At 42.7% G+C, this 14367-nt stretch overlaps 1 protein-coding gene across 4 annotated transcripts in view; it reads right to left on the reverse strand.

Moving 5' to 3' along the window:
* Window positions 1-14367, reverse strand: part of LOC110974863 (uncharacterized) — a 36873-nt gene that overhangs the window by 20484 nt on the left and 2022 nt on the right. For 3 of the 4 annotated variants that reach the window (XM_087138219.1, XM_022226773.2, XM_087138220.1), the window contains exons 2-4: window positions 10431-10495; window positions 4006-4290; window positions 2883-3062 (exon numbers count right to left, since the gene is read on the reverse strand). In XM_087138219.1, the coding sequence (XP_086994345.1) occupies window positions 2883-3062; window positions 4006-4290; window positions 10431-10495 (530 nt within the window). Of the gene's footprint in view, window positions 1-2882; window positions 3063-4005; window positions 4291-6439; window positions 6631-10430; window positions 10496-14367 lie in introns of those variants that run through there. The other variant, XM_087138221.1, reaches the window with a different exon arrangement.

Here is a 14367-nt window from a genome sequence, read left to right on the forward strand (position 1 = left end):
AATGCAGTGCACATAATCGAGACATTTTCAAGATTTTCAGTTTTCAAAATTCTTCAAAAATTCATCATTTCAATAAATGGGCATTTACACCCACACGAATGACTGTCTGGTGGCTACTCTAATCTGTCAAACAAAATCTATTGACGCCCGAGTATTTCAGCCAGGCATGCAGACTTGTAAAAAGAGCCCGGATTGTGCGGTGTTATGTAACTTTCTTTTGTTCACGAACCTGGCACAGTGCGCTGCTGACCTCTTTTCAATAGGGGCCAGATTAGCGTGCAGCGGTGCTGTGTGGCTCATCGCTGCGGTGGTGGAGCGCTTTTGTCCCCAGTGGTAATCCACTCGCACTAAATGCCCCAAACCGTGGTACACTGTTCCAAAACAAGGCTGGATTATCTCCACTATTGATAGTGAAAAAATGTTGGTAAAGTCCAGCAGCCTGGTCTTTTGTTTCAAGTACGGTCTTTTGTTACAAGGCCCAGTTCCCTTTGTTCGATTTCGGAGACCCCAGCCATGCTTATAAAGCATATATGTTCGGTACCGGAAACCCCGGCAGCAAGTGGTTAACCTGGACCCCTCATATCACTTATTTTGATACATTCATGTGAATCTGCTGAATGACATCAAAATAAACTGAACAACGATACCATGAATATTCCCCCCCAAAAAAAAAAAATAGTTAAGAAGCCTTGTTGCAGTTTGCCCTAAAATGTACGGTAAATGCCTACAGTACAGGTATCTACCACCCATGGAAGAAACAAAAAGCCATGGTAACACAAACATCCCAACTGCAAACCCACAAGTCAACAAAAATCCAATACATGTCCTTTCCAGATTACAACTGATTCATCTCGTTGCTTTCTCTCTCTCCTCACTCTAACTCCAGCGAACCGAGTGATGCACTTTCAATCCCCCTCATCCCCACACTGAATGTCATCATGCATACATAGGCCACCTAATCATCCCTCCTGGTTAATTAATGATAATGAAAAAAGAAAGATTCCCCTCATACAAAAAACTAGAGAGTGGAAGAAAAAAATCCGGCTAATTACGGAACACTAACTCCTGTGGCGCAAGATGATGAGAAGCAAACACATAAAACGTGGCACGGCAAACTGACTGTTCCTGCCAATCCCCGGGGGGAAAGGGGAACCCCCATTTAGTATTTATAAGATTTCACACCGCAACAGATTCCCGGAGAAAAAAACAACAACCACGAAACAGTCGAGGCATCCTGACATCTGTCCAACAGAAGTAGAATGATATGCCGCCCCTCCCTTTTTGGGTTTTTTTTTTGATAGATCGTTTTTTTTTTCCTTTTCAGAGCATCTGGGAAAACATGTCTCAAGTAATTACATCAATAATTACAAAATTTTCTGCTGTCCTTAGCTTGGGTTTATTGCCTCCGACTTGGGATGTTTCGGATCATCACCATCATCTTTCTTTCTTTTTTCATCTGTCACATGGGGCTGGCCAGATAAAGGGTTTTTATTAGCTAGAGAGAGTGACTGGCAACAGCTGTACCCTGAACACATCAAAGATTTATGGCCGCAGGGAAAAATGAGCGGCCCCTAAATATTTCATGGTGTTGTTGACGCTGACAGAATAACCACTTCATTGTCGGGCAATTCACTTTTGTGGTCCAGCCCTCATTTGCAAGTGAGGCTGGGGGGGGGATGAGAGCATGAAGGTCTGTGATGCTTGGCAGATGCTAACAAAGACTTTGAGATAAGCACAGCGAGATTATGATGACTGTTGCTGCGGTTTCCATTTAAACAGCCAATTTTCAGGCAAAGTTCAACCAACAATATACAGAGCAGCATAAAGATCCGATTCCGTCCAAAGGAATATTTTTCACTAAGCCACACTTACAACATGCACGTCAATTACTTGTACAAATACCCTTCAATTAAGTAGGCTCACCCTTTTGTTCATCGAGCTCCCGTGATCAATTGCATGGAATGTGTCACATTGTTTTAATTTAAGTGGTCTTGTACTTTTTGAAGGGAAGCCACTGTTTAAATTACAAAGTGGTTTTTCAAGAACTGAACAGAGAACTGTATTGGTATAGCAATGAATGCTTCCTCTGATTAATGGAGTTTCTGAACAACTCTTGCAAGCTTAATTGAAACCTAAAAGAGAACCATTTTCAAGCTTTGAGTTTGAAGCACGATTAAGGCTGATAACGTGTCAGTTCACTGCAGTTGCTAAAAAGGGAAATTTTACATGCTAATTAATCACATGCATATCTGTGGTTACGCCATGATCACATACATTGTATTTTTGATGTTTTAAGTTGACCAGTAGAAGGTAAGTGTGCTCATAATGTTCGGTAAACCTAACGTATTGATAGGCCTCTTGAAAATCTGGGCAGGGGGAAGTGGACAAGACATGACACACAGGAAAATTCCTGGGAGAGTTGGGGTTACTGTAAACTGCTGCAGATATTAACAAATTTGTGCAAGATGTGCAACTCTGAGAAAAAAAAGAATACCAAAGCTCCAAGGGACAATGTTTTCCTTTACTTTTTATAGCAGGGAAGGGGGGAGAGGGAATATGGCCGAGAAGTTAGGGTATACGACTCACGATCAGAGGGTCAGGGGTTCGAATCCAGCTGCAAGCCATATGGTCCTGACTTCAGCAAGCCACTTCATCTCTGCCTAACTCTCTCCAACCAGGATAATGGGCACGGGCATAAACTAGGGAGCAACCTGGGATGGACTGAAATGTTACCCAAGGGCAACTGGAAATATTCTCAGTCATTTCGTGCTAAGGAACTAGAGATAAGCGCCAGCTTGATGACACACAGTATGTTAGGGACAAATGCTCGCTTGCTCGCTCACTCGCTCGCTCACTCCCTTGCTTTGCTTTCATGTACCTACCTCAGCCTCGGGTTCTGTGCTGGCCACCTGCTCGGCATTCTTCTTTGCCATCTTGGCCGGTGACCTTAACCTCTCGGCTTCCTCTTTCTGGGACTGGACCTCTTGGTCAAAGATGTCGGCAAAGCTCCTGACACTCTGGATCTGTCTCTTCTGGTCGATAATCCGCTCCCCTTCTTTAGACTGCCAAAGGGTAAAAACAAATAGAGTGTGTCCCCAAAAAGTGTCCATCTAAATATTTTTGAAATAGCAATAAAAACGTAAAGTCACTTTGGGAAATTTTACTGCCCAGATACATGTGCATGTACTATCCCTTAGCAAAAACCCTTAGCAGGGTTAATCAGTTAAGTGCTTATGTAATCAAAGTCAACAATTTATGTTGGCACATTAACTGGATCACAGTTACCCACTACTGGCTGGTTGTTTTTTATGCAGACTACACTACAGTACCGGTAATTCGGCGATATTCATGCAACAAGCAACAAGCAGATATGAAACTACTAAACTGATCTAAATTCAAACATTCAATTGATGGATTAACAACTCACTGAGTAACCCATGGTAAGTTTGCCTTACAAAGGCACTGAGTGAACTCAATCACTGCAAATGGCCGACCCAGTTGTTACGCATAAAGCAAGATCCATCACAAGGGAAAGTGCAGTGACCCAGATCAATATTACATAACGCTTCGCCAGCGTATGGGAAGCAGTTGTGGCTGCCAGGTGCCAGCCATCAGCTGATTCAGCTCCCACAGTTGCACACATTACTTCTGGCCTCAGTCATAAATTTCCGACACGGCCAATTTTAGCATCTTTACAATTCTGTTATACATGTACCCACTATTAATGTGATGGTAAGTGTGACCGGTAACACTCGACCCCGGCAAGCTCGGTGGTCAAGTGGTTAAGACATCTGCACTAGTAAGTAGGAAGTCGTGGGTTCGAGTCCCACCCAAGTAAGCTTGTGAGGTTTTTTTCGCAAGCTCTCGGACAAGCACTGAGCATACAGTGCTTATTAATATACGTTGGGTAAGGGCAAACCTGTTATATATAATTAAAAAACAACACACACGAGGCTATGACCTTCTTGTGACTATGACTTATGAACTTTCCTTCTTGACACTCACACTGATCACATCCTGTTGCTCCTTGGGCCCTGTATACTCCGGAATCTTGCCTTCAGTGGATGGGCCCATCACCATTGCAGCGGGCTGCACCTCCTCCTCGCTGCTACTCCTCTTGGCCTGTTTGGACCGCCGGACTGGCGGCACTGGTAACGGCTCGGAGGAATCCGTGGAAGGCTGCAAGGGATCCTTGTCTTGAAAGACCACAAGCCTGGGCAGTTCCACGAAGTCACCATAATTGATCTTTTCTTTCTCCTTTTTTCTTTTGAGTACGACAATTTTATCATCCTGGAAAAAAAAGGACGCTGATATCAGTCTGAACTAAAAATACTGTATTCAATGCATTTATTTTAATGCAATATTGAAAATGCACCTAGACACCTCAATCTTGGTTTTAATTTTCCCAGTCAGTTTCCCTGTACAGTTTATTTGATGATAATAATAATAACAATTTTAAAATTCATAATTTCCATAAAAATGATCAACGGCGCAGTACAAGTTAACATAAAAACAATTGATTTTAGAAATGAAAGGATAAATGAATAAGGATAAATGAATGTCCGCGGTATCAGGATAAGTCTGTCACACCAACAGGGAGAACCTAACCCTGCTGGCATCGGTGATGTCTCGATCTTTCCTGGGGACAGACGTCTCTAACCCTACCTATGATAAAAGAAGAAATAATTAAACCAGACACGGTGACACTAAAATAACGAATCACAGCTAAACCATATCCTTCTCAGTGGTCCCCGTTTACCACTTCCTGTGTTGCATTGTGCATAAAACTGGGGAGTGATCCCTACATGTAGCTACATGGAGTTTTAGGTTTAATGGCTTCTGACTAGCACCATCAAACGAAGACACTGACAAATGGGAAGAGCCACCAATATATGGCTGGAATCTGGATAGCTCAGTTGTTAGAGCACCGGTATAGTATTCCAGAGGTCGCAGGTTCAAATCCCGCTCCAGTCAATTTCTTGGTTCATCTTAATAGATTTTCATTTTCCATTTTAAACAGTATTTTGGTGCCCTTTGGTTATATGCTCATGAGTATTTCCACACTCATGAGCAAAACGGTGATGTCATCCTGGGAAGAAAGCTTCCATGCAGTATCGTAGTCGATTCCATCACAAGTCCCTACAAGTCGTTCAGTTTTAAGCCATAACAGGGACTGCACTTCATGTGTTTTTTCAATGGTTCCTTCCCATATTTAAGGAACTACATATAGTACAGAGTACTGTACCTGCTGCAAGGGGTCTATTCACAAGCTACTTAGAAGAACTACCGGCATCAAAAGCACTGTTCAACCAATTACTTACGACTAGCCTTGTGAAGGGACTTGCACTTGGACTTGTGAAGACTCATGTGAAAGGACTTTAGATGGACTCGACTTACACTACTGCCTTCATGTCACATTGAATGTGCACAAAAACCTGCCAGAATTTGTCATGGTTTTCATGGGAACGGGGCTAGAAAGACGGACCGAAGAGTTATCGACTGAGATTGGCTTGGCTCAACACGGTCCGTTATCTGCATCCAGACCCCCTTGCTGGCTGAAAACATGCACGTACCCCTTTACCTTTCCAATACTCTTTCGTCGTTATACTTTACACATATTCAATGATGTCTGTGGTTTAAGTGATCATTTTCATTTCAATCATTTGCTTACTCTCAACTCAACAAGTGATATTCCTTTATTTAGCTTTTTGCATAAAGATGAAATCTCACTGGGAGTGTACCGGTAGCAACAGTCAGTTTATATGACCATAGAAATGGAGAATAAAGTTATCTACAAAACAGATCCAACAACTTAACAGATTGCTTCAGATTGTTTCAAGATTGCATGAATTATGTGTATAGTACCCGTAGCCTGTACATAAACTTTACAACAGTTTTCAACCAGGATTACGGTAATTGAAATCCTGACCATCTCCCAACATCAGGTAAGAACAAAAGGCTAAAATCTGTGAACTTCATGTAATAGCTGATGGTTTAAAGACTGCTATAAAACCCTACAACTCACAGAGCAAAGATCTTGCAAGCAGATGAGGCCATTTTACGGGTATTTCAATCACTGCGCAGGAAAACATTGCCCAATTATCATATCATATTTCCAATTCTGCTGTTGATGAAGAGGAACAATCGTAGCGATCCTTGAAATTCAACAAGGAAGTACCGGACAAAATTCAGGCTCTGCTTACAAACTACATACAGACTGTCCACGTACATGTACATGTGAAAATGCCATTTGTTCACGAGCGATACATGTACATGTACAAGTGCTTTGTAGCATTTAGGCCTACTCTGGCCTTGTATGCAACAGGCAATCCTGTGCCCTGAATGAGCCCATGCTGGCACCCAACCAGATCGCCTCATCCAAATACAGTTACCCTGGTTGACAGCTGGCTTCTACTGACAAATTCAGTGACAATCTCACCTCACTTGGTTCTACTTCATTTATACTCTCCATGGCTAAGGCACGGAACTGAGCACAAGAAACATCCACGAGCAAGCAGCGAGGAAATGCACTCCAAAAAAAATGCCACTGAGATGTTCTTTTGAGGCACTGAATTATATTTTCAAGCCAGAGGATTTCCTGTTGAGACCATTGAAACAGTCAGTGCTGTAAAGGATTGGTTTTGCTTCCTTCCTCAAATGCTAATTGAGTTCAAGGGTCACATGCACCTGTAGGTAATACTCTAAGTGTTCATGTACATGTGTATATGCATTACTCACATGCTGACCCATGTAAAATCATTCCTAAACTTGAAACTCCCTGGGCCTTAGGGTTTAATTTTTACAGTAGAATTAAGATCTCTTGGGGACATACATGCACAGGTTCATTGTACATTGTAAAGGAGAACAAACGGAATTTGAGCGGACTGATATGACTTGTGACATGGTACAACATAATGAGAGTAAAGTTGCATCCCGCTCTTTCCTATCTTGAGGGTTCAAAGTCATATTGAAGTGGAGGTCCATTTTGAGGTTTTGTAATATTTGGAAAGAATGACCCGTCTCCTTTTTAACTCCAAATATTGCGCAGGATCATATACTGAAAAAGGTCATTTTCTCAGCAATTTTGACGATGGCATTATTCGTGCCTGGTCTGAAATAATGAAAATATGCCGGGAACAAAGACGAAAACTGCTAAAATAATGTCACCTTGTCACCTGATACTTTTACCCTAAAACCACCGGAACGCTCTTTTCTGTTACATTCAAACATACCGGTACAAATATCCCAATTTTGAAAATTGCGACTTTCAGCTCAATTTGTGGTGACTGGTCAACTATTGTCAAAATCTGTCATTTTTGTGGACAAAAAATGGTTGTCTATTATGTACATGAATATACTAGTATGGTATCCTCATGTTGTTAAGCCTACAGTGTACTTGTATTAGCCTTTCCATAATATGAATCTTATTCTCAAACATGATTATAGGACCAAGTAAATCCAACTCAATTACAAATAAATATTTTGTGACCCAGCCTAACAAAATGACACCAACATATGAGTTGTAGCCCAGAGCCACCTATAAGTTACAGACCTTTATAAGATTTTCCACTGTGGAAATCGATAGGAATCTTTCACTCACATAATAAAAATTTTCATCAAGAACCAGAACTATTGATACATCAAGAGTCCAGTTTGTTCTTCCTAATGTTACATGTAACTCAAACAAAGATGCTGAAAAAAGGCATTTAGATTCATATTGTGGGATGTGGTCACATTAAGAGACTTTGATAGGAATGTAACAAAAGTCTGTCACCTGCTTGTAGCATACACTAGGGCACTAGCTTGATCAACGGGCCCACTACAGTAAAAAATACTGTCAACTTTTCTTATTTTCAAAAAAATAAAGGTGAGAACCGGGAATTTTCCGAGGTGACTAACAAGCCTAAAATTGCATTTGAAAAAAATATTACTTAATGCTTTTCCACTCCTCTCAACATATCAATTTCTTGATTTATCTTTTTTGTTTAGAAAGTGACCTAGTGGTCCCAATGTTCAATGAATAAAGCAAGCGGGTGGGAGAAGGAATTAGCTTTGTACATTGGCCAATCAAATCTGCCCAGTTTTGTGACCTGTGTCAGAACTTGGAACAGTGAACAAACAGGATTGCTCATTGGACGCTCATGTGGGTAATTCTAGAAATTAGGGGTCCAAAAGTGTGACATTTCTGTGTCCGTACATCTGACCTTTGTTATTTGATATGGAAATATCACTGGAATTGATTTTAAACTATCACTATTTGTTTGGCAGGTAATTTGCATTAATTTATCACTCTTGGAAGTCAGAAATGTGTTCTGAACTTACAAAATCATATGTCAGATGCAACAGGGACATGAACAAAATTGGACCCTTAATTTGGAATTACTTATATTTCATGTCAGGCCTTTACTGAATTTATCAAGTATTTTAAGACACTGCTGCTTCCCCTTATCCAACATATGCAAGTGAAAGACGACACGAGGCACTGGCCTAGTTATTTGACACCGTGATGTCTTACTCAGAGATTTCATGAGTTCATCCAGGCTGGTAACAATCCTTGGAGATGATGTACGAGTACAGTACTTTAAGCACAGAGGAAGGGGGGGTCACACGAAACATGGTTTATGTCTTAATTTCACGACTCTGGAATATGGAATTTAAGCACTCGCTCAGACATACAACAGATCAGGCCCCTCCCCCGGTATCCTGTACCGTCAGCACTAATCATAAGAAGCATTCGTCACTGGTACACCCCCCCTTCCTCCTCTTGACCAGTGTGACGCATGACCCCTTCTGTCACTCCAAAAGCTTATCCTACATTGAAGGCTAAAACAGCATTGGCAGGAGAAGGGAGGGAGGCGTGTTAGTGGTACTTCCTTCCTGGTGGTGCTGGGGAACATTTGGACATCCTCGGGAAAAAAAGGAGGAGGCTAACAAGGAAGAGGAGCCTGGTATTAATGATGGGCAGCAGTGAGGGGTGAAGCAGTGTGTCCAATTCACCCCAGACCCTCCATGCCATGCACCTCTCAAGGCCACCGTTGAGTACCTGACCTGATTCATGCCAGTTGGGGACAGGACTGATTCAACCCCCTCCTGAGACACCAGCTTTGTCCACTCCCCCCTCTCCCCCACAGGCCCACATGTTGCCACAACTTGCCTCATGTTAACAGAAATACATGAATCTGTCAGCACCCACAAGCATGGTGCAAGGTGTGCAGTCTAGTACACACTACTGACTCCATTCAGCACAAAGTTTGCCGACCCTCAAAGTTATGAACCTTTTCCATGTGCTCACTGCACAGTTGAGTGCATGTGTGAGGTACTGCTATAATGTACAATGTACATGGCAGGAGCCAACTGCATCATGTTGGAAATAAGCCTGTATATGTAGGCACTGTACTTTACAATTAAAAATGAAAAGATCAAGCAAAGACAAAAAAAAATGGTTTAAATAGCACTAAAATAAAAACCTGAAAACCATCTTATAGAAGTCTGTATAATAATGAACCTGAAGTGCAACCGAGTTTCTAAAAACAGAATAAGTACCGATAATTAAAACTATTTTTGTTACTGTTTCAGCGGAGAAGAACAGAGGGCTTCGTCAACAATTTCCTTTTGTTTATCAATGCTATCATGCAAGTCCATTGGAAATGTGTGAATATGAACATGGATCTGGTTCAGGAACTTCAATGAGACAGTTTCTGTAAATAAGTAAATGAAATGGGGAAACGTTTGTTGGAATTAACGCTTGACAATGATGACAGGCAGACTGCATTAGATTTACTTTTGTAAGTTGACAACAGTCTCTGTAAGTTTTAACCCCCCCTCAAATTTGCCTTTAGACATAAGACAACTCTACAACTCTGACCGTGGTCACATTTTCATATGTTCAAACTGGGACATAAATTGTAGTGAACAAGGCTTTGACCATTGTGAATGGTAATCGGGGCTCTGATTTTACGTTGCAACTATCAATGCTGCCTATCAAAGTTATATGTACATTTAACAATTGTTGACAGCTGTGATGTGGGAGATGATGTTTTGAACACCCAGGGGTGCACTGTTTTGTCAAATCTTTGTCTTGAAGTTTCTCTTTTTTTTCTAAGGGACATTAAGGGCAACAAAGGAATCCTTGCAAAGTAGTGATTAGCGGTGCTTGCATTATCCTGCACGATGTACATGTAGGGCCATGGGCGGGCATGAGCATGATATCGAACAAGGCTTGCTGATCTCATGTCTAACGGTGAGTGTGACATGCACTTTTATCACCCAATCGTTCTGGGCAAATGAAAAAAAAAAGGATTCAAGACGGAGGTATAAAAATAACTGTTGACTCGTTATCAGCCAGCCAAAACACGAGTCTCCAATTTTCACAAATTACACTAGACTAGACCTTCCAGCACTTCCAACTTGACTTTTGCTGCAAATCTCACCTTTTCATCTTTCTTGACTACTGCTACTTCATTCATAAACTCCTTGAACTTTTTACGATTTTCCTCTGTTGAGAAAATGTATAAAAACAAAGCTTTGAGGAAAACAGAATGTCATTTTTAAAATACTACATTCACAATACAAAGTATACATTGTATCTGATCAACACCATAACAGTCTTTCATGGGAAAATGTGTGTTCATTCTGTTATCGGTGATTTTCCCACCCTGTAAATAGTGGAAATGTCACGACCCAAGGAAAGGGTCTTGATAAAATAAACTTTGGACAGCCTCATGTCAAAAACGTACTTAGACATCCATAAAAAAGGTCAGAAAGAATTCCCTCTACTGATGACACCCTGTTCTCAAATCCTTGTTCTCAAAGATAAATACATCAATATTTACACTGCTCAAGTTTTGACTTCTTAAGCCATTTTATTGCTTTCAGATGGCTAAAAGGTCACTGCAGGGAAAAAGTAGAGGCGTTGGTATATGGGGAATTCTTTGACAAATGGTATGACAACTGACGAACATACATGTACGCTTCAAAATACTGAGTGAAAAGTGTCTATTTCCAAAGAAAGGGAAGAGCTTCAATAATCAGTTGCCAATCTAACCAGATGTTGGATCATTCTACATTTGGCTAAATATCCAATAGAAGTTGCCCCAAAATAGTGATAATAAAGTAGGACACAATTAACAAAATAAACCGTACCACAACACAGTAGTCTAAGTAACTACAGGGCTCACAGAATCGGTAGTCCAACGTCCCAAGACAACTAAAATATTTTGTCGGACAACCAAATGTTCCAGGCAGCCAGCCTAATGGACAAGTACATGTACATGTACCTTTTTTCGGCAACAAATTTTTTTTGCATTGCATTTTAATTCCGGCATTTAAGACATTTCAGCACCGTGCACAGAATAAAGATTACAAAAAAGATCAACATCTTAACCTTGATGTTGCATGACTGTAATTGCTCGGGTAGGTGTACCGTGGTACGTCCGGTCAAATCGTTGGCATGAACAACGCAGCCATGTCTATATTCAGTCATTTTTCCTTGTTCTGGATCACGAAAACATATTCAGTCATATTACAGCGCCATTATCTTCAAATTCCAGCAAAATGGGGTCAGAGATCTACCTTGTACATGTACGCAGGAGGTACTTCAAAAATGTTTTCAAATGTTAAGCTTTTAATTTTGTCTTACATGATTGACAAAAGTGACGAAGACACCTCCTACTTCTGGATCGGTTTAGCCAGTTCCAGATCGCTTCAACAATTTCTTAACACATAAAAAGTAGTCAAGCGTAAACCCATTTCTCAGCCCAAAACATTGTGACAAGCATGTTGTTGGCATCCGTCTATCTCGGAAGACAATGGAGTATCTGCACCTTGGCCAGTCCGTTGTACTTGCACAGCGCCTGCTGTGAGTGTAGAGCCCGATGCGGGAGCAACAGGTCCTTTGGCATTTGCTGCAGGTGTAGTTGGTGGCAGTGGCAACAGGAGCTGACTGAAGCCTCTACCGCCTGCGGATCTTCCTTTCTTCCCACTGACTCTTTCTCCTCTTCTCAGCTTGCAGGACCCCTGTCTTGACAGAAGATCACCAGTTGTTGCAATCTGATGTCGTTGATTCTAGGTCCATTGGGCAGACGCTGCATGCCTTCAGATCACGTTTACAGACATCTTTGTAGCGGAGAGTAGGCCGCGTCCCTGTGGCAAGCTCCCCATACAGAACATCCTTGGGGATGCGTCCATCATCCATGCGGCAGACATGGCCCATCCAGCGCAACCGTCTCTGGGTCAGGATTGCAAACATACTTAGCGCACCCACCTGAGACAGGACATCTTCATTTGTGATGTGATCCTACCAAGTGATGCACAGGAGTCGTCTCAGGCAAAGCATGTGAAAAGCATTCAGCCTGCATTCTTGGCGAAAGTACATGTACAGTGTCCAGGCTTCGCTACCGTAGAGAAGGGAACTCCGAACACAGGTTTGGTACACCTTCATCTTTGTGCTGGTTGTCAGCGTAGTGTTACCCCATACTCTTTTTGTTAGGCGAGCCATTACAGTTGTTACCTTTCCAATCTGCAAATTGATCTCGGCGTTTAGGGAAAGGTTGCTTGAGATGGTAGAACCAAGGTAAGTAAAGTTGTTGACCACTGCCAAGGTGTGGTCAGCGATGGTGATTGGGGGGGGGCGCAACTGACATCCTGGCCCATGATGTTGGTCTTTTTCAGCCTGATGGTGAGGCCGAACTCGAAGCATGCTTCCGCAAAGTGGGTGACGAGCCGCTGGAGTGCTTCCTCACTGTGGGCAGTAAGGACAGCATCGTCTGCATAGAGCAACTCCCTGATGAGCACTCTGCGCACCTTCGTCTTTGCTTTTAGGCGGGCCAAGTTGAAGAGGTTCCCATCACTCCTAGTGTGGAGGAAGATGCCATCTTCAGACTGTCAAAAGGCAAAGCGCAGCAGCAAGGAGAAGAACACGCCAAAGAGTGTCAGGGCCAAGACACACCCTTGCTTCATACCGTTCTTGATTGGGATGGGGTCCGATGATGATCCGTCAAACTGAACGGTGCCAGTCATGTGATCATCTTCAGGAGCTTTTGGGGGCAACCAATCCTGTGTAGGAGGGTGTAGAGGCTGGTTCAGCTGACCAAGTCGAACGCCTTGGTGAGGTCAATGAAAAGCAAGAAACAAAGGGCGTCTCTGTTCACGGCACTTCTCCTGTAACTGCTTGAGGGTGAACACCATATCAATTGTCGACCTTGCAGCTCTGAACCCGCATTGTGACTCTGAGTACACACGATCAGCAAATAGTTGAAGCCTGTTGGGGACCACTCGGGCAAAGGCCTTTCCTGGCCTGAGGAGGGAGATCCCGCGGTAGTTGTTGCAGTCAATGCGGTCGCCCTTGTTTTTGTAGACTGTGACAATCTTGGCATCACGCATATCCAGTGGTATCGTGCCTTCCTCCCAGCATTGGAGCAGGAGGTCATATACAAGTTGCTGAGGAAGGAACCCTTTCTGCCAGCATTGATGATCTCGAGTGGGATTCCATCACTTCCTGGTGCTTTTCCACAGGCTAGCGAGTCAATGGCCCTGCTGAGCTCTTTGATGGTGGGAGGTATATTGAGCTCCTCCATAGTGGCCAGGGGAGTGGTGTTCTCAATGGCTGTGTGGGTGACTATGTTCTCTCTGAAGTACAGTTCCTGGTAATGTTCTGCCCATTTCTCCATCTGCTTCCTGCAATCTGTGATGATGTCGCCTGAGGTGGATTTAAGAGGAGCGATCTTGATGGCATGAGGACCAGACACTTTCTTTATGCCCTTGCACATGGCGCAGATGTTACCACAGTCTGCGGCGGTTTGGATATCGCGGCACAGGTTCAATCAGTAGTCATTAGCGCACTTGCACACCGTCCGTTTGGCATTATTGCATGCTACTCTCAAGGCAACAAAGGTTTTCTTGGAGAGCTGTCTCTTGTAATCGAGGAGTGCCACATGCTTAGCGGTGATGGCAGGCTCCATCTCTTCGATCCTTGCCATGAACCAATCTTTGTTCTTCCTCACTCTCTTCCCGAAGGTGTCCGAGGCGGCCTCATACACGGCATTGCCGATGTGGTTCCATCGCATCGTGTAACATGCACATTTTCTAGGAAAGTATGTCTTATTTTTAAGGGGATTAGATTATATATTAGAATTTCAGTGCATTAAAATGGATAGCCTGCATAAATTTTTACTTGACTTTGCTGCACAGCAAGCCGTCAACCATAAATCCCCCCACACCACGAAGTTGACTAACCCATTACGTCACATACAAATCTGTTATGCACGGGTAGTTAAGTTTACGACGTTCATACATGTACGTGTACTTGCATGCAAGATCCAAAACTAGGAAAAATGCTCAGGAATCTTGCATGGTGAGTGACCTACCAAC

This window comes from Acanthaster planci, linkage group LG06, assembly GCF_054643075.1.
Source record: "Acanthaster planci isolate LZ-2023a linkage group LG06, COTS_SCS, whole genome shotgun sequence".
NCBI lineage: Eukaryota > Metazoa > Echinodermata > Asteroidea > Valvatida > Acanthasteridae > Acanthaster > Acanthaster planci.